At 35.9% G+C, this 19,405-nt stretch overlaps 3 protein-coding genes across 3 annotated transcripts; all 3 read right to left on the reverse strand.

The window, feature by feature from the left end:
- Positions 1–1,655: 1,655 nt before the first annotated feature.
- On the reverse strand, positions 1,656–3,566 carry LOC145599416 (uncharacterized). Its single transcript, XM_081655804.1, has 3 exons — positions 2,971–3,566; positions 2,120–2,201; positions 1,656–1,956 (listed from the first exon to the last, which is right to left on the reverse strand). The coding sequence occupies exons 1-3, from the start codon at positions 3,106–3,108 to the stop codon at positions 1,862–1,864; spliced, it is 315 nt and encodes a 104-aa protein (XP_081511930.1). The 5' UTR covers positions 3,109–3,566; the 3' UTR covers positions 1,656–1,861.
- A 579-nt stretch (positions 3,567–4,145) lies between these two features.
- LOC145598513 (uncharacterized) lies at positions 4,146–5,767 on the reverse strand. The gene is made up of 2 exons (XM_081654879.1): positions 4,990–5,767; positions 4,146–4,679 (listed from the first exon to the last, which is right to left on the reverse strand). Exons 1-2 carry the CDS (start codon positions 5,643–5,645, stop codon positions 4,655–4,657), a joined length of 681 nt encoding a protein of 226 aa, XP_081511005.1. The 5' UTR covers positions 5,646–5,767; the 3' UTR covers positions 4,146–4,654.
- Positions 5,768–8,428: 2,661 nt separating this feature from the next.
- Positions 8,429–15,221, reverse strand: LOC145598432 (uncharacterized). Its single transcript, XM_081654782.1, has 14 exons — positions 14,787–15,221; positions 14,639–14,699; positions 14,513–14,549; positions 14,379–14,429; positions 13,646–13,758; positions 13,443–13,514; positions 13,226–13,365; positions 12,784–12,877; positions 12,568–12,629; positions 11,078–11,182; positions 10,386–10,461; positions 9,706–9,818; positions 9,215–9,274; positions 8,429–9,113 (listed from the first exon to the last, which is right to left on the reverse strand). Exons 1-14 carry the CDS (start codon positions 15,047–15,049, stop codon positions 9,008–9,010), a joined length of 1,353 nt encoding a protein of 450 aa, XP_081510908.1. The 5' UTR covers positions 15,050–15,221; the 3' UTR covers positions 8,429–9,007.
- Between the last annotated feature and the right edge of the window lie 4,184 nt (positions 15,222–19,405).

Below are 19,405 nucleotides of genomic sequence, written 5' to 3' on the forward strand. Positions count from 1 at the left end.
CGAAGTATTATATATAAAACAGATTATGTCATAATTTAGATATAATTTTTTTTTTCCTTAAGTAACAATAATTTTTTAGAAGGTACTTTTGGCGGGAAATTTTTTAATAATACATTGACAGGTGTGTCTTTAAATTCGCTTTTAGTAGTATATAATTGATCTTTGGCCACCCCCCTAATATCCTTAGCTATTTGCTACATTTCAAAGTTTGCTAAAAGTAGTTGTTATAATTATTAAAAAAAAAAATGTCTATGAAGTGATCGTTAAAGCTTCTAATTTGGTCTGGCTTAATCTTTCTTGCTTAATGTATTTGAATCTTCAAAAAATTTTATGAAATAAGATGAGAAAACATAGTATATACTAGGGGTGAGCAAAAATTCAGGGTACCCTGATGTAGAACCGGAACCTGTTCGGAACCGCAGGTTCCAAATCCGGAACCTGAACAGGTTTCGGTTCTGGGTAATAAAATTTTGGACCTAGAACCTGTAGGGTACCCTGTTAGTACATGTTCCCTATAGGGTACATGAAACCGGAACCTATATGGTATTAAATATTCTAGACAATTAGCGTTGGTTTGTTATATTTGAAGTAGTTTACTAAAGTTGTAAGCTTTTATTGTGAACATTCATTTTTAAAAATATAGAATTGTCACAATTTATCAAGTAACTATTAAGTTTACTTTGAAAGACAGGGTACCCTGTTTAGGAACCGGAACCTGCAGGTTCCGATTCTGGTTCCCAATTCTTAGGAACCTGTTGCAACAGGTTGTGGTTCCGATTCCTATTTTAAGGAACCTGTTGCAACAGGTTCCGGTTCCGGGTACCGATATTTTTACAGGGTACCCTGCTACGCTCACCCCTAGTATATACAATATCATCACAAAACTAAATGACCAAGTTAGAACTCATTAATGGGGTTTGATTCGCAGAGTGGTATGGGGTTGGAATCAGGGATGAGGTTCAGGTGGTATCACATTGGAATTTGATACTTATTATTACCATGTGTTTGGTTTAATTCTGAAATGAAATATCTCACTATTCTCTCTTTTTATTTGATACCTAAGAGAATGAAACGAGTTAAACCCACCTTTCCTCAAGGATGGGTTTGAGGTATGAGTTTAAAATTCATATTTTTGACAACCAAAAATATGATATAGGTCTTAATCATTCTAAATCCATACCTCATACCTATATTCCGCGAACCAAACATCTAGTAAGTGTTTGAACTGAGTTCATTGACAAATTTTTGTGCAACTCATTGATTCTCCACAATTTTGGGATTGCTATGTGGCCACCAATATACCAAATGTAGTTCATAAGGTATGTCCCTCGGCCTCCACCTTTATTTAGAGAGTTCCTAGCCAAGCTAGAGTAGTTGACTATAGAGGATTAACATATTGGTTGATTTTTGCCAAAATTAAAATAAATCAGAACTTTAGTACTTCGTATTAAATTTAATTACTTTCAGAATTGAACATTCCTTTGATTGAACCTCCCACCAGTTTTTATTTCTAAATCCTTGTCTTTAGCTCTTGAGCTCAATAAAATAATCGAGTCTAATGTTCATGTTGGGAGCATCTATTCAGACGACTTTCAGTACTTTGAACTCCTTCCATACATACGGTGATAGAACATAGAAACATTACAGTTGCAAATCAGGGCTATCAGGCCAATTAGCTTCAATAATTTACAAGCAAAGAAGACAGGATATCTGTGAATTCGTAGACTGCTTTCACCATACATATGTAGTTAACTTAGCTGATCCAACCACAAAATGAAATGTAAAATACACCAAAAACTGTTATTATAGATAGCACGTTGCCATCAAAGAATCGATACAAACTCAAAGTCAAGTACTCCAGTCAAGTAACCTCTTTGTTCGCACTCCACAAAAATTTTACATCACCTTTGATAATCACCTGCTTCTTGCGTACATCCACTGTGTATTCTTTAAACCCTGTCAGTTCAAGGTGAAGGTCAATTAGTTCATAATAATAAAAATCAGTCCAAAATCATTCACTTCGTTAGAATCAATTAGTTTCTCAATTGATACATGATGTAATAAGGTTTTATCAGTTTTTCTTTAATTAAGCATCCAATGTTTAAAAAATTGAAGTTACCAGTCATTTTTGACAAAACTCTCAACACTTTGTCACGGCAGGAGCTGCATCCCATATTTGCACTCATTACTATGACCTGATGCTGCATAAAAATGGGGGAGATAATAGTGAAAAAATAGACTAATATAGCATTACATGTACAAAGACCATCTACAATATTTCCTTTCACCACAAAAGGGAGGGGGAAAAGGGGGATTACCGTGTTTATGCTTGGTTTATCTACAATGGTATCTAGGTTTTATTTTATTTTTGTTGACATTTATGTATCACTCTGGCATCATATTCTGACTGAGTTCAAAACGAGAGCAGGTCAATTTATTAGAATAGTTTACTAGACTTGTTTAATGGATATGATACTTAGATCAGCATATTCTGAGTTTCTGACCATGAACAGTAATTCTTACTGCATTATGAGAAACAACGGCTAAAGAGGATATCAACAAGCCACCTTCCACACAATAAAGAAGATACTCGTGCAAATTTGTAGCTGCAAATTGCTTCCAGAAGATGACAGTTTTTTGAGTAATAAGACACCAATCAACATATATGATAGAAATTGTTTTTCATGATTAAACCAACCATTAAGATTTAAGAATATATTAACCAAAATTAATGACAACTTTAAATAGCAGGTCTTATAATTTGTTTAAGCAAGAAGGGAAAAAGTTCATGGCATTTGCCATTCTGTTTCAAAGGAAAATGAATCATTTCCAATGACGCACAAACACTAATGGAAAGATCCAATTACTGAAAATTCTTGCCATTCAAAGACAGTAATATACCTTAAGTAATAAGTATAATGCAGAAAAAAATATAAAACAACCAGGAGAGAGGTATATGAGATTACTTACAGAAGGGATTGACAGATCTTCAGCAGTAACTAGAGGTAGTATCTTCCCTGTTCCCATTTCAACAGCGTTGTGCACTCTTTTCTTGTCACCCTTTCCAGCTTTCTGGATGATGAAATGATTGGCACTACTCTTCTTCATTCTATAAACCAATCTAACAGCATGAGTAACAACACTAATCAAGCACCGGACCAAGCATAATATATAAGGGTAAGACAGGGAGCGATGTCAAAAGTAGAAAAGGTTTGGGGTTGTCATCTTTCAGCACTTGAAAAAACTTGTATATAAAAATGCCACTAGCCAGTGTAATTCCAGGCTTTCTTCTTCATGCATTCCACCAAGATGGCCATTACATAAGGTAGAAATAGGAGAGGTAAGAAAATGTCAAAACTCCTGGGCGGCTATGGCCTCCATGTTCACTTTAATCCATAAGAAATTCTCTAACAGCATTATTTTAGTATAAGAATTAGATGGAGAAGCAAAAGCATGATATAAAACAATTCCAAAATATGTTAAGAGCTAGAGCATTGAACTTCATTATTAATGTTTATGACAATTATTAGACAACAAACAAATTAACATATCCAAAGTTTGACCAAGACAAACACTGTTGCTAGACCCTCCCACCTCCACCCCTTCCTTTGACTTTTGGCATGGCTCGTTCAAACAAAGAGATTTAAGAGTACCAATAATCAGTCCCAGTACTTTGAGAATTTTAAAGTTAGAAACTAAGGTCAAAATAATAATTGAAACAAAAAGGGATTACAGCTCCTACCAGACCTATCTCAACACTCAATAGCATACACAATTCCTAAATTTTGAAGTAAGGCAGAGAACAGTACAATTCGTAGAAACATAAGAGAGCCCAAGACATTAGGCAGAGTACCAAACCAAATAGCAAAATTACAAATTGAAAAGTTGGGACCATGACATTCAACTGCACAACACAGCCACCTTTAGGTTCACTGCAGTGCAAGCAGAGTTTGGCGAGCAACACTTCCTAAGTTCTTACAGTTACTAAAATCTAAAAAACAGAAGGGTTGAAATGTATACCTCATCAGAAAAGGATTTTGTATAGCAATCTGTATGGACAGAATACAAATAAGGGGGTGAGAGGGGAAGTGAAAAGGCTGGATGACACCCATCTCCGCATCTATGTAAATAACAAACACCAGAAGTGAGAGGAAAGGGAGCCTTATTTAGTTATAGTCTTATTCAATGAAACAAGGAATAAATTAACAAACAAAACAATGATCGCCACAGTGTATGCCATCAGCTACCCATAAGGCAGCCCTATAACACCTATACACATAAGGGGAAGGAGAAAAAAAAAAATCAAATAAGAGACGGTTGCATAATGCACTATTGTCTTTACAGCTTGTACGTATATACATAACCAAACAAAACAATGTGAACAAGTTTAAGCATTCGATATATATGAGATGAGCAAGGGAGATCTCAGTAGTTGAAGCAATTATCTAATCTGATCAGCAGTTTGGTGTCAGGTCAAGCAGAGTGAGCTTATGCACGAAGCAAGAAGAGAAGCAACTCAATTCTCCAGCAGAAAACCATATAAACGGGGACTGGAAATAACATATTTGGAATCCCCCACTGTATCCATTAGAGAAACATGACTCCAGATTTGGTCTCTGAAGCAAGCCATAGATGACGAAACACAGGACATAAATCACCGTTGCTTCATAAATCGGTCCCTGTAAGAATAAGAAATAAATCCCAGTTAAAATCACAAATACATATGCTGAGAGCAACCATAGAATTATGTTCTGAATTTGCAGGAAATGCTCAGAATTGGTTAAATTGTAGTAAACAATGAGCAAGGTTTTCCAAGAGATAAACATATTACAGTCTCTACTCTCTAGACTCTAGTAGAGTAGTTTCAAGAGCCTACCAACAAGATAATCCAGACATACCAATTACCAACAACAACAGCTAAACCTTAGTCCCAAAATGATTGGATTCGACTAATAATCCAGACACACCAATCATAAAATATATAAGTACCTAGGATAGTGGTGATTACTGGGTGTTTTGTTCAATAGTAAGGCTCGCTCCCTCTCCTTCTCAGCCTTCTCTCTTTTGAGTCGTTCTTCCCTGAGCTCTTCCACTGTCTTCTTCGTCTTCCTATCATTCGTCTCAGACTTTGGCTTCCTTTTATCCTCCACCACCTCCTTATCAGGCTTGAGCGTATACCAGGGAGCCTTGACCCCTTTCCCAGCAACACCATAACCAAGCCTATACACCTCATCCTCAGGCCCCACAACCCTCACTTCCTCCTTCTTCATCTTCTTCCTCTTATTACCTTCTTCGTCTTCTTTTTTCACCTTCTTTACAACCTCAATTGGATCAAATATCTTAATTCCGTCGAACAAGTTTATATGCTTAGAATCCGATTCCGATTCCGATTCCGATTCCGATTTGGGTTCATCTGCACAAATTGGTGGTTCCGAATTCAATGGTTCGGAATGAGGATCAACACCACGGGCACGACGGAGCTGCAGAAGGCGGAATTCGGAGTCGCGCTTACGAGATTGGTCGCGCTTAACCTGTTCATCTTTGGCGGCGGCGTCCTCGTCTTTGCGAACTTTCTCGCGGTTGTCGAAGTTGTAGACATTCCACTTCTTCTGTGGAAGGATGTTGAGACCTCCATGACCACCCATACCTCAAGATCCGCTCAAGATCGTTTCCGCGGTTTCACTTGGAATTCAACTACGGGAATTTTCTTCACTTATTAATCGCCACTACTCAACATTGCTAGCCTACCCCCTTTTTTAACAACAAAATAATCTACGAGTACTCTGTATTGTTTCAAATAAAAATATAAATATTTACTTCGTATTCGTGAATCACCGGTTTATACGGTGTATTTTACCCTAAATATAATTCCTAAATTATGAGAGGTTATCTAATCAGTGTTTTGGTGTGTGTCAAATATCCGCTGCGACCCACTACAAAAAATACACGCTATTTTTTATTTTTTATTTATGGCAATAATAAAATAGAGTTTACGAGGAAAATTACCTTCAATAAACTCTTTAGTACATGTACATTTAGATGTTTTTCATAGTTTATTATAACCAAATTTTGTGTAATTAAAGTTGTGAATAAGTCAAAATGTTACTAGATACAAGTAAATACGAGTAATAAAATAAAAATAGACGAGTTATATATATCAACTTATATGAATTTAAATTCATGTTCATGTATAAGTTATTAGTCAAGATTCACAAATGATTCAAATCTTGATCATTTAACAGATACCGAACATGAACGACCTAATTTGTAAATTGTAATCCACCGACCACCATGATCTTTATGGAGTTATTTTTATTACTTATTCAATTAATAGAATTTGTTGAAGAGGTGAACCAAACACATCCATGCTCCTTTAATTAATAATTACCCATCTTCATCACGTTAGCTAGTCCATCCCGACCTTTATAGAAGGCACACCTATTCACCTCCCTATCCACCTTTTCTTCTTCTCTGGCATAACTGCATACTTGTTCTTTTCTTTTTGGAAACAATTGCATACTTGTTCTAATATCAACAATGCTAATTATAAGCTTTAATTAAGCTTGCCACGTTTTGTTTTACTGTATAAAGGTTACTCATGACAATATAAAATAAGTTCAATTATAATTTAAAATCAAGCTAACAAAAAAATTCAAAATCGGTGCAAGTAGAGAATTGGAACGTAAGTAAAACTTAAACTAAGTAGCGGATGAAGTACTAAAATTGCGTTAGAACTTTAAAGGAATAAAACGATTTCTCCTCAAAGAACATTGTTACACAATATAAAAGGGATTCTTATTCACAAATCACAAGTCTGTAAGCACAATATAAACTCTTATTTTTATAATGTAGTTTTCTTGTTGTCTTGTTGTTGGATGGATAACTTTTTATTTATTTATTATTCCAGTAAATTACATGTGACAGTGTAACTGTTATACTAGTGGCTTGGTCGCTTGGATTAGCTTTGTATTCAAATACCTAAAAAAAAAAAGTTGGAATCACATTAAAATACGTATTGCTTGTATTATTTTACCATCATAAGATTCATAACAATAGACTTGCATTGTCATTGATACCACTTCAATGACATACTTTTAAAACAATATGAATGGAGACATGGAGTCATGAGAAGGGAGTTATCCCAAAGTTTTAATCCGTAATGACATGAAGTCTTTTCTAAAACGAGTTATAATCTCCTGAATCTTAAGCTTGTTTTTGTGTCGTCATAATCTCCTGATTCTTAGACGTCTGTTGGTGTGGCTCACGTCGTTCCAAGCATAATATATATGTTCTTGTTGACCTGTTGGTGCAGCGGTCGGAGTAGGAGCCTCGACATATATGTGTTGTTGTTGTTGCTGCTGCTGTTCGTTGCTATTGTTGTTGTTGTTGTTGCTGCTGCTGCTGCTGCCGCTGTTGCTGTTGTTGTCATAATTATAATCATCATCATAATATGGATATGGAGGGTCGTTAGAGGCATAGAAAGAATCAGCTTGAGAGTAATCAAGTGAGTGATGATGATGAGCTTTGTAAATTTGGAAGAGAGGACAACAATAGGTGATAAAAAATGCAACAGCCAACAAACAGAAAACAACCACCCGTATACGAATTCCTTTCCTATGGCGAGGCGCTGACAGAAGCAAAGGCTCACTGTTACTCCCTTGGTTTTCCATATCAACATCAGCTATCTTCAGGTATAATTGCTTTGTTTCCATAGTTGAGAGATCCTAAAGCTTAGTAGTCTGATACGAATGCTATAGCTATATATATATACAGTACGAGGAGTCGAGGAATAATAACATGTTTTTCAGACTCCTATTCCTAGAAGGATTATATTTCGTGTAATCCTATCTATTTCATTGCTGTTGGGACTTTCTTTTCTTCTTTCCCACGTTCTAAAAGGAATTTTTGGTGAGGCCAATTTTGTGGAAGAACAAATTAAAATTGTAATTGATGGATAACTTTGGCGTAAAGGGTTAATATAAACCTACAAAAAAGTGGGTAATTAAGGTAAGGTAGACTAGCTAACATGCACGAAACAACCCCATGAAGACGACGTTCCGACTGTAAGGGTTGGGATTCATAAACCTTGTAGTTTTTGGCTCTACTTATTTATGTCATTGTTTTCCTGTAATACTTTTCGCAGTTGTTGGACATTTGGTACCTTCTGTTGTTCAACGACTGCATATTTCTCTATTTAATTAGATATCAACCAATCTAAGCTTATCTTATTCATTGACTATAAACTAAATTAATGCCATAATTGCATCACATTCAACAATATATGTAATCTAATTTTACATATTTCCTTACATATCTATTGACTATAGTCATACATCTTTAAATAGACCTTTACTTTTAATATTTCCCTTTTTCAAGGAATTCTCCGATTAATGAGGCCAGATTTAATTTTTGTTTATATTCTAAAACATTAGATTTCAATAAATTGCTTTATAAATGCCAACAGACACAGAAAATACGGAGTACAATGTTCACAGATGACGATTCAAAAACATGAATGTCTTAACTGAGAGCTAGAAGAGGAAACAGGGGGGATAAACATATTTACAACCAAACACTATATGGTACAGACCTACAGTCCTACAATAAATTATGATACACTGCATATTACATATGCACAACTCAGTGACAAACAAGCAGATTTCAGGAAGTCAATTAGTGACCAGATCTTTTTCCAATATTCCACTATCACCAAGGTTTGTCTTGACTCTGGCGACCATACTAACATTTTATAAAAGGATTTTGAAGGGAAAACTCTGGACCAATGCCCGGTATATGATTAGAGGTGAAATTATGTAGCATTTCTATGATTCATAGATGGAATCAGAGAAAGTGAGAAACCTTCATATTCCAAGAAATTACAGTGAGCTTTCTTCTACACCTTGATCTTGTCCCTGGTATCTCAGGCTCCATGAACTCAGTGCACTAACCACTGTATCTAGCAAAGTGATTGCATGACTGAACGTTGGTGGAGATTGACCCTACTTAACTAAAATATGAAGTTGCTGATTTGTTCACTCTTTCCTCTTCCAGCACCTCGCCGAAAGATGTATGCACCATCTTCTGCATCTGCATTCAAGCAATTCATCCTATGCCTGAATCGATAAATCAGGAGTTAGTATGATATATTTCATGAAGAGATTCATTCAAATGATGTAATCTGAATGCAGCTACACAGGAAGCACAGAATACTAACCATTCAAAATGATCCTCGCAGCAAATAGATCCCCGGACCATTGCAAGCCCACCTCCTTTCCTGTATGTGACAAGGAGCTAATCACTACATGTTGGGCCAACAGGTTAAACCAATCTCAAAAAGTTCAATGCGACGTTCAACTATGTCTCTTAGCTGTTAACCATAAAGCTGTGACATGCATAGGCGGGGCTTCAAATTCTTCTTGATATGGATTAGTGAAATTTTCACTCTTTCATTAATCCAGCATATCAATCCTTAAATTTTTACTCAAGTTAATTTGGATTCATGCAAATTTTCGGATGCCAGACTTTGGCTAGGAGATTGACTAAGCCATACATATATATAAGCATTTAGATAGCAGACTAGTAGCTGGACACAGGACAAATGTCCTTTTCAATCATCTTGTATGATTAAAAATGCTCAAAAACTTCGAGCCAAACTGACATAGGAATTAAAATTCAGAGGAACAATGTAAGGAAAATAGAGCATACCATGTTGCAGTATACATATCATAGAACTTGTTGAAGGCCTTGTCAAAACAGTAGTGGCAAGCTAAAAGATCCCTGACATCAGTCACTTCACAAGTTGACTTGCAGCATTTGACCTATATGGAAGTAAAAGCTTGACTAATCTCAATAAAACACATCTTAACCACATACTCTACATAAATAGTCACTTGCAGGTGGCATTGTAGCAACTTGTGAATTGACATGTAAATTTATGTTTAAAGCACAGTATAGTAACATTATCCTCTCACGTGAGTTGGATCCAGTCACTCCCTGACTTCACTACAAATATAGGTAAACATCACTAAAAAGGCAGTCAGCAAACCTGCCACCCTAAAGTTGTATGCAAGCAACAAGCAGAAAGACTATTTTGTACACAAATTCTCATCTGTCATGTACTAAGGATCAAAGATGAATAAACTGAGGCAGAAACAGTAACACTCACTTTATAGACAAACTACAACCAGCAGAAGCCAGAAGACCATACATAGGAATGCATGACAGAATTCAGCAAAATCTGGGATAAACATAGTCTCAAGAAACCAAACTTATTTTTGTATCTGTTGTCAAAAGTGCAAAAGCTAAACAACCAGCACAATGACAAGTGCTACACATAAGCGGTAAAAAATAAGCAGCAGATTTTATCTTCTAAGCAAAATACATACCAAGCGCTCAAGTTTATGAGAGTATATATGTTGATGTGCAGGATGAGCTGATATATGCCCAGAGAGATGGCCTGCACTGCAAAGGTTCTTAATGTCAGAGGACAGAGCAAGAAAGAGATCCTATATTCCTATTAAAGAATAATGACTGAATGAAAGGATCTAGGACAATTAACAACTGATGCACCATATTTAATTTTTTAAAAAAATATGTCAAACAAAAAGTTAAATGATAATGGGGGCTTATTGAGCATAAATAGGCTCCTAAAGACTCAAACTTGAAGCTGATGACTTTAATATATATCCATCAACCGCTGGGCCAATTGCAATTAATGTAGCACATCTATGTAGTGAGGTGTTTAATTATTCATAAATGGTTAAGTGGGTGCATTAGCATCCTCCTTGCTTAGGGATGTACCCACCACTCACAAAAGATCATACAACACAGGGATAGAGAACAGGCAGGCTAAAAAATTACAGCGTACAAAAAATAATTGCACTCTAAAATTGGGAATCGCTTGAAGATGTGACCAGCAAGTATCAGACCCAAAAGAGGCCTTAGTCGATGAGTTGGTTCAGGCAGGTCAGAAATGTTGGGAATAGTACCATATTACCATATCACATAAAAGTTTCACATAATCATTTAAATATCATTAATACTGAGCTCAATGAAAATAACCATTGCACCAAAATACCTGTCACAAATTATGGTACTGCAATCAAGGCATGTTGCCAAGGAGATAGAATTGCAGCATGCATTGCACTTAGCATTTACCAAGTTCTTGTTTATCTGGTGGCATCTGAAACATGATATTGACAGTAAGCTAATGTAGAAGGGAACAATTGGAATAAAGAATATATATATATATATATATATATATATATATATATATATATATATATATATATATATATATACTCCTCTAATTATATATTCTCATAAGCGTAATAGTAATGGAGAGCTGGAGGAGACTGGGCACTCCTGACACAATAGACTACCACCTTTTATCAATCAGGTATCTGCAAATAAACATAATGATAGGGTATATTATTAAATTACAATGCTCCACAGCACTGAACTCCTAAATCTCATCAGATTTTCCCAAATTCTAGTATCTTTTCAATTATATCTCTTGTTATTTTATAAATTATCTCTCCACCCTTTTCCTTTACTATTATCAGATTTGCAATGCTACAAAACTGCATATCTTTACCATCAATCAATGAGCAAATAATAGATTGTAAATTTGTGAGACCCAAATTTTTATAGAGAGCTTCCACCAATTACTGCAACATTCAGAAGACTGGCAAATGGCAACATGTCAAATCATGGCATGGAAAATTGGTAAATTGGAAGGCAGTGCAATCATCTTTTTATAGCCCCAAAGTGATCCCAAAGCTGCCACCAAATCTATAATAAAACCACTAGATACACCATAAATATGCCAACAACTAAAGTTTACTACTTATTACTTGCTTTACTAAATAGTTGAACCATTTCTCTTTCGATGAACAAATATAATACTTAGATAAAAAATTGTAACACTTTGATCACAAAATGTAACAAGTATATAAGAGATAAGTTGACAAGTGGGATCTTGTTAGAAGCGTCTCATAATTTTTATCAATGCAGAAACAAAGATATTTATGGTCAAACTAGTTCATTGAAGACCATGAAAGACAAATGCTGCATCTATTTTGGGACGAATTATCTCTTATGAAGTTAAGAGGTGGCAAAAAAATTTTATTTAAGCTTAACAGAGTCAAAAATCAAAAGCTGCCCACGCAATTAAGACAAGGGGAGGTGCAACAGTTATATTTCTTTTTAGATGTTAAGATGCCCTCCACCCCCACCCCCCCCCCCCCCCCCCCCAAAAAAAAAAAAAAGGAGGGAGGGGGGGGGGGAATGGGAAAAAAAGAAAAAGAAAAAAAAAAAGCATGCACTTCATGTAAAATTCTTCATTGACAATTGCTATTAGTCATCTGCACCTTTACTAAAACACTAATTGGCTAATTGTTGATCAACGTTAGATTAAATCACAATGAACCACAAAAGCAGCAACATGGAAGCAAATAAAATAAATATTAAAAAAAAAATAAAAAATAAAAAAAAGAAGGGAGTTGAATTCCAGAATTCCCTATAGAGATAACAAAGAAAGATTCTTTAATAACAACAGACACAAACCTTCTGTACAATTCACGAAGTTGTGCAGATATGAACACAGGTCTCTTCGGCTTACCTGCACCCTACATATTGTAGGACGAGGGTTTTAGGCACATAAAATGGTAAAATGATGTAACATGCATAAACGTCCTGAGATACATGCTACCAAACAAAGGTTGAACAAAAGCCAGAGAGAGAGAGAAGGGAACAAAGAAAGAGTGGCAACATAAAGAGCACCTGACTGCAGATTCGAGTCAAATTTAAAGGTTGGAGGCAAGGTTTGGACACTATACAATCTTCAGCAAGATGACCAGGTTTATTGCACTTCCAACTACAAAGAAATAGTAGAGAATCAAGATATAATATGTAAGAAGCAGAAACAGAAGAAATGATTATGTACAAGATCACCGGTTTCATAACCTAGAGGGAGCATCATTTATCATAACATCATGAATAATGATAGCAAATTCAAAGGCAAGAAGCAAGAAAGTCATAGTTTCACAAGGAGACTAGTATCAGATATTTCCATTACCGGCATTATGGCATATCACTTTATCAAGGCATAAAATTAAATGATACTTTAATGAAGGTTTTTTTTAACCATTTTTTGACATTAGAAAGGCCATGCTAAAACACTTTCTGAGATAAAATTATATATTCTACACGTAAAGAACTTTACCATTCATAAGTCGATAAGCAAGATCTCTTTTTGGACCATCTATTACGATCAAAGTCCCAAGTATCTTCTTCTAATTCAGATCGTACTAATGATCCTTGAGGTTCATATGTAGACAAAATCACTTCACTGTTAACAACACCCTGCATAAATCAGATTTCTGTAAAGTAATTTCTTCAAATTTGTCAGAGCCTAACTCAAAGAATAGGCAGACTGCTACCTCAGGAGGGACATCTTGCTTTTGCTTTAACAGCACAGCCTTGCAATCCATGCTACAAATGTCATCATCAGTCTGCCAAAAAACAATACACCCCAAATAAGCCAATGAGTAGCAGGAAAGCCACGAAAAAGTAGGTGTAAATAAGATTCAGGAAGCAGAAAAAACATGAAGCCGTGGTTAAAATTCTACAATCTACATCATACCTCATCACATATGTACTCCCCATATCTACCACAAATAACACAGACAGGTTCACCAGGTAGAGGAAATCTTTGCTCACTTCTACTTTTTGTATGATCAGCTTGCTCCATATGATCTAAAATTTGATTAGGAATCTGTTAGTAGGTGAGAGAATACAGTTAAGAAAACCTCATCACGCAAGAATACCAGAACAACGAACAGACATTCTAAACTGAATGAAATGCATTTTAGGTAGATAATCATGCCACTAAAGTCTAAATTCTTAGGCTCCGTTTGTTTTTGGTGGAAAGTTATTTTTTAGAGAAGGAAACTATATTCGTTTAGTTAAGAAGGTGTGCCACATTTTCCTCTTTATTCCTCACTTCTCTATTTCTCTCCTCTATCCTTCCCCTCTCTTTTACTTCCACACATCATGGATTGAATGGCATGTATGAATCAGAATCGCTTTTAAAGCAGATAATAGTGGACAACCAATAAATTAATGACCTGCAACAATATTACAATAAGCCTCTAAAACACAATTTCCAGAACAGGATTATTGTAGAACATCAAGTTGAAGAACCTTTACAAAACAGCACAACATGGTATGCTAGAAATACTTCAACTCCAATCCATCAACAACACAGAGGAAAATAAAAGGCACTAGGTACCTTGTACCTAAGAATAGTTGAGAAACCAACTACAAAGCAGGAAAAATAAAAGTGAAGAAGTATGATGAAGATAAAAAAAAAAAACCTAAATTTGGGTGTGCTGATAGTTGTTTTGATACTGAAGGACAATCGTCGCCTGATGCCAAAGAGGAATAGATTAATTAGAAATGAGCAATACATGAAAGCAATTCCCGCAAAAGAGAAACCAAGAATACTGACTGTCACTCGCGTAATCCACCAAAGAAGCAGAAGAACCCTGTCATTGTACATAAATTCATATCAATTATTATTTATTAAGAAGAAGAGGAGGAATAATGAATTACTTATTTCAAAAAAATGAATTACCAGAACATCTGGGGTTAATTTCTGGTATCCCTGACCCTGAGAAGAAGAAGAAGCTTCTTGCCTGTCAAAATAATCAAAATTAGATTGAAAATTGAGGATGAAACATATCGTATGATCGATAGCAATTAATTAATTAATTACAGCTGACCTTCGTAAGTGGATGTAATCCTGGTGAGACATAGGGCCATCAATATCATCGACTTCAATGTGGGAATTGGTGGATTGCTGACGACGTCGTTTAGGGCGGGGTTTGGGATTTAGAGACGGCGAATCGTTAGACGGCGACGGCGACGGCGTAGCATTACCGGTGATGGCATTGTAAGTTTGAAGATTCTGAAGAATGGAGGAGAGGCTGTAAGCTTTTTTGTAAGCAAAGGAAGGGTTCTTGTACAAATTCGACCGATTTGACATCTCAACTCTATCTCTTCTATCTCTTCTATCTCTACCCTTCTTTTACATATACCATACCACTCTCATTTTAAACTACGAGAACTCTCATTTTCAAGATTGGGGCTGGGCGGTTTGCTCTTGATGTGATTTCAACCTCTTACCCCAACAGTACATTTGAGTGAAGAGATGTACTACTATATGCTAACTAAGAAAACAAATACGAAGTACATTTTTGCACCCCATTTTCGCCCAAATTATCATTTTCAATCGTGTGGCTTCAAGTTGTCAAGACAAACCATTTTGACTTTTTAGCCCTTTAATGCTTTTTGGTTAAGTTCTTTAAATCAGCCTTGAAGGCTTTTTTTTAGGAAATTTTGTCAGAAACCACCCGTTAAAAACACTTTTTTGTCAAAAATCACCCGAAAAAATTTTTGTTGTATGGAATCACCCACTTTTAAAAATTACTTGCCAAACACTATAGGAGTCTATTTTCCGGCATTGACCCAGAATTCCGGCATTGACCCTACCTCCGTGCCTTGCACGTGACTTGTAATGAACCCCTCCCTTATCTCTCCTCTCTCTACCAGCTCCATTATTGTTCATGGAGATCTCACTTTCACTTCTAGCGTCACCCATAGACCCTGCTACCAGCATCTCCTACAAGGCTACAAGTCCAAACAACAGCCTAACACCGCAGCAACCCAGCCACACCTGCCAATTCACATCGCACCAGATGCAATACACAACATCCACACCGCCAGCGCAACATCTACACCGCCAACTTCGCCCACCAATAACAACATAAATTTCACCAATTCGCCACCTACAACACCATAAATTTCACCAATTTGCACCTACTAACATCAATTCGCCACCAATTGTACAGTTTCGACATTTTAATTCCAGTAATTTGGCAAGGAGCATCTTTAATCTTCGGCCTATTGAAGACCTAGAAGGTGCGCTGCTAACAAAGAACGGTGACACAACACCCAGAAAGACAGGGGAAGGGGGAGAGGTTGGCCAGAAAGGGTTAGTCAGGGGAAGGGGAGGGAGTAGCCGAAAATTCAAGGGGTTCATTACAACAACAATGGAGCTAGCTTGCAGAGAGAGGAGAGAGATAAGGGAGGGGTTCATTACAAGTCACGTGCAAGGCACATGGGTAGGGTCAACGCCGAGAGGTTCTGGGTCAATGCCGGAAAATAGACTCCTGTGGTGTTTGGCAACTAATTTTTAAAATTGGGTGGTTCCAGACAACAAAAATTTTTTCGGGTGGTTTTTGACAAAAAAGTGTTTTTAACGGGTGGTTTCTGACAAAGTTTCCTTTTTTTTATTCTAATATTGATAGAAGTGATTAAAATCAAAGCATAGTATATTAGGCAATAACAACAATATACTAAAAGAACTTTAAATAACAAGTTGTATAGTCTATGCTTAAAATTGTGTTCAAATAATTAGATGTAATGATGGGTAAATAGGCCAATTGACCAGATTGGTAAATAAAAAAATACCTCTAGCAACAATTTGGTAAAAAAACTTACTCCGACGACAGTTTGGTAAAAATAGATAACAATATGCGACAATTTGGTAAAAATTAATAAACTACTGCGACATTTAGACAAAAGAACTATTTTTTCCCAACAAACTCTTTAAAAATCCTAATTTAATTTGTTTTTGTGTTCTTAAATTTATTTTTCCCATTAAAATTTTGAATTTACATGTCATCCCATTTTATTTCCAACCCCTTTTAAAAAAAATTTCGTTAATAGGGGTATGAAACTTAAGTGAAAATTGATACTTAACTTTTTTTTCTTCAAATTGTTATTTCCGTAAAAAGGGTTGGTAAAATAACAAGAAAAACGAACTAAATTAAGCATTCGCGAGTAATTTATCGGAAATTTTTGTATTTTTTGGGTTAATTGTCACTTGAGATTGTTTTATTTACCAAATTGTCGCTTAAGGTTAGTTTTTTTTTTTTTTTTTTTTTTTTTTTTTTACCAAATTGTCGTCGGAGTAAGTTTTTTTATCAAATTGTCACTAAGGGTCTTTTTTATTTACCAATATGGATAAAAAATTATCCCAATATAAATAAAAGTTATCTACCGATATATTTTTTTTAATATTTTTAACGGGATATTTATTTAATATATACCTCTTTGCATGAGTAAAAATCAAATTTTAGTGTGTAAAGGTAAATCGTAAATATTAGATTAAAAATTATCTTACTAAGTAAACTAGGTTAAAGTTACCTCATAAATTTTCGATGTATTTTTTAAACGGAGTATATGAAAAGATGTGATAAAATTGTTGTATGAGATATTGAAGAATGCATTGACAATTGACAATTTCTGAAGAAGAAGAAACAAGTAAGAAGGGGGCGGGGGTGTGTGAAGGAGTCTTGGCGGAGGGGTCATTTCATCACCGGCAAAAAAATTCCTTTTGCTTGGGTGAGGGGCAATTGCGCATTACTTAAACCAATAAACCCCATCAATCCCGATTTCACAATTCTTCCGAAATTGAAGTTATAAACCCTAAAATCAAATCAAATCAAATCAAATCAAATGGCTGGCATTATAAGATCAAGCTTCTCATTCATAGTGGGAACAGTATTCGGTGTTTATGTGGCTCAAAATTACAACGTCCCCAACATGAGGAAGCTTGCTGATACTGGTATGGCCATGTTCAACCACCTTGAGCAAACCTATCGCAAACCCAAGAAGCGTGGGGAAGAAGACGATCACTAATTTACCTTTTTCTGCTGTAATTCTTCTTCCTTTTTTTTCCTTTTACTTTTATTTCACTGTAAACTACTGGACATCATTTATGGGTTTTCCTTTGATTAATTATACCAACTACCAGCTTTTCATTTATCTTTCTGGATTATTTTTGGTTTTATGTGTTCAATATTGCGCATTTTTTTATTTTAATCGTGTTTACGCTTGATATCTCTGATTGATTTAATTAATTGATGGGGTTTCAAAGGGTATTTGGGATTATAGGATGCTGAAACTTTTAAGTCCATCCATTGTATTTATACCTATGTTAGATGATCAAGTCCATTGTATGAAAGCCCCATTTAGAATTGTAATTGCTGTGGAATGTCATGTGTTTTGAATTTTACAAGTATGTCCTGCTTCTCCGATGGCCTGGAAGTTGGGACTATTGACTTATATATAGAGGAGAATGAACATGTAGCTTATAGATTGATTTTACTAGGAGAGCTAGCAAAAATTTAATCAGATTGACTGCATCTTATGCTAGGAAGATTCACTGCTACACCTCTTTCGATCGTTTCTTCATACACTTAGAATTGACAGGACATGTGCATAAATCAGTTATGACGTAGCACTATACTAGTTAGGTTCAAGAGTGGAGTGCAAGTGTCATAGAGACTGCTGGTGGTGGATTGGTGGGGAGGGAGCTGTATACCTGAATTTGACTCAAATCCAAGGATCTTGTATTGGTGGATGTTGGAATGAACTCCCTGAAATTGCTTATTACAGATTACCGGCTTAGCGCTATGACCTGATCCAAATTCCAGAGGATCAGGCCTACCATTCTCATTCACCAATGCTTACCTATAACATACTATATATCTTCCACTCAAGCTGAGGTAACATGCATTGTTTATTGCATTGTCAAGGCAGGAGGCCCTAGGGTGGAGTACATGCCAATATGCCTCACACTTTGTTTGGATATGAGGACATGGAGGTAAAGGGAAAAAGGGAAGATCTTGGTTCGCTGTTAGCTGGGAGCTTATGAGCACCCGCATAAACTTTAACCTTGTTTCGCTATTAGCTGGGAGCTTATGTCCCATTCCACTTTACATTGTGTCCTTGGCACTGTTACATAATTCAACAATGTTTTGTGTGTTTCTGGACTACCAGAGAGTGTTTATTTATTGATGTCTTGGGTATGGCCTGTGCCCATGTCTGTTAGGAGATGCCTGATACTACTGACCACTGCGTTTCCTCTAGTATTTTTGCATATATCCGATTGCAAAAATGATGCCATGAGCTTTACAGCAAATAGATTTTGGATAGTGGTTAGCAAACATGTCTCCTGTTATACAGAAAAGACTAACTCTTGTCCAAAATCAGTTTGATAACTAGCCAGACTTGTTGCCTTTAGTAAATTATTATGATCAACTCTAGCAGGGTCTTACTAGTATAATCAGTGTTCTACCAAGATTCAAAACATGATAGTATGTACTACCTCCCCTTCTGAATTTAGCTGTCATGTCACTACATTAAATTACACTATCAATACATCACTAATTTGGGCCTGAGGGACATGTAAAGAGTGCATTATCTAAGTGAAGCAAGATGCCGGACTTCTGATGATCAATGTTGTTCAGAAACAGGTACATGTAAAGGCCAG

This window comes from Chenopodium album, chromosome 20 (genome assembly GCF_948465745.1).
Source record: "Chenopodium album chromosome 20, dcCheAlbu1.1, whole genome shotgun sequence".
In the NCBI taxonomy this organism is placed as follows: Eukaryota; Viridiplantae; Streptophyta; class Magnoliopsida; order Caryophyllales; family Amaranthaceae; genus Chenopodium; species Chenopodium album.

What these genes read in the sequence shown, in the direction of transcription:
- LOC145599416 (XM_081655804.1), bottom strand. Translation starts at nt 3,108, where the DNA reads ATGAAGAAGAGTAGTGCCAATCATTTCATCATCCAGAAAGCTGGAAAG. An exon ending in AAGATCTGTCAATCCCTTCT is followed by an intron (nt 2,202 to 2,970) that starts GTAAGTAATCTC and finishes ATTTTTATGCAG; the next exon opens with CATCAGGTCATAGTAATGAG. An exon ending in AGTTTTGTCAAAAATGACTG is followed by an intron (nt 1,957 to 2,119) that starts GTAACTTCAATT and finishes TTGAACTGACAG; the next exon opens with GGTTTAAAGAATACACAGTG.
- LOC145598513 (XM_081654879.1), bottom strand. Translation starts at nt 5,645, where the DNA reads ATGGGTGGTCATGGAGGTCTCAACATCCTTCCACAGAAGAAGTGGAAT. An exon ending in AGTAATCACCACTATCCTAG is followed by an intron (nt 4,680 to 4,989) that starts GTACTTATATAT and finishes TTATTCTTACAG; the next exon opens with GGACCGATTTATGAAGCAAC.
- LOC145598432 (XM_081654782.1), bottom strand. Translation starts at nt 15,049, where the DNA reads ATGTCAAATCGGTCGAATTTGTACAAGAACCCTTCCTTTGCTTACAAA. An exon ending in AGCAAGATGTCCCTCCTGAG is followed by an intron (nt 13,366 to 13,442) that starts GTAGCAGTCTGC and finishes TGATTTATGCAG; the next exon opens with GGTGTTGTTAACAGTGAAGT. An exon ending in CTTCGTGAATTGTACAGAAG is followed by an intron (nt 11,183 to 12,567) that starts GTTTGTGTCTGT and finishes ATCATGTTTCAG; the next exon opens with ATGCCACCAGATAAACAAGA.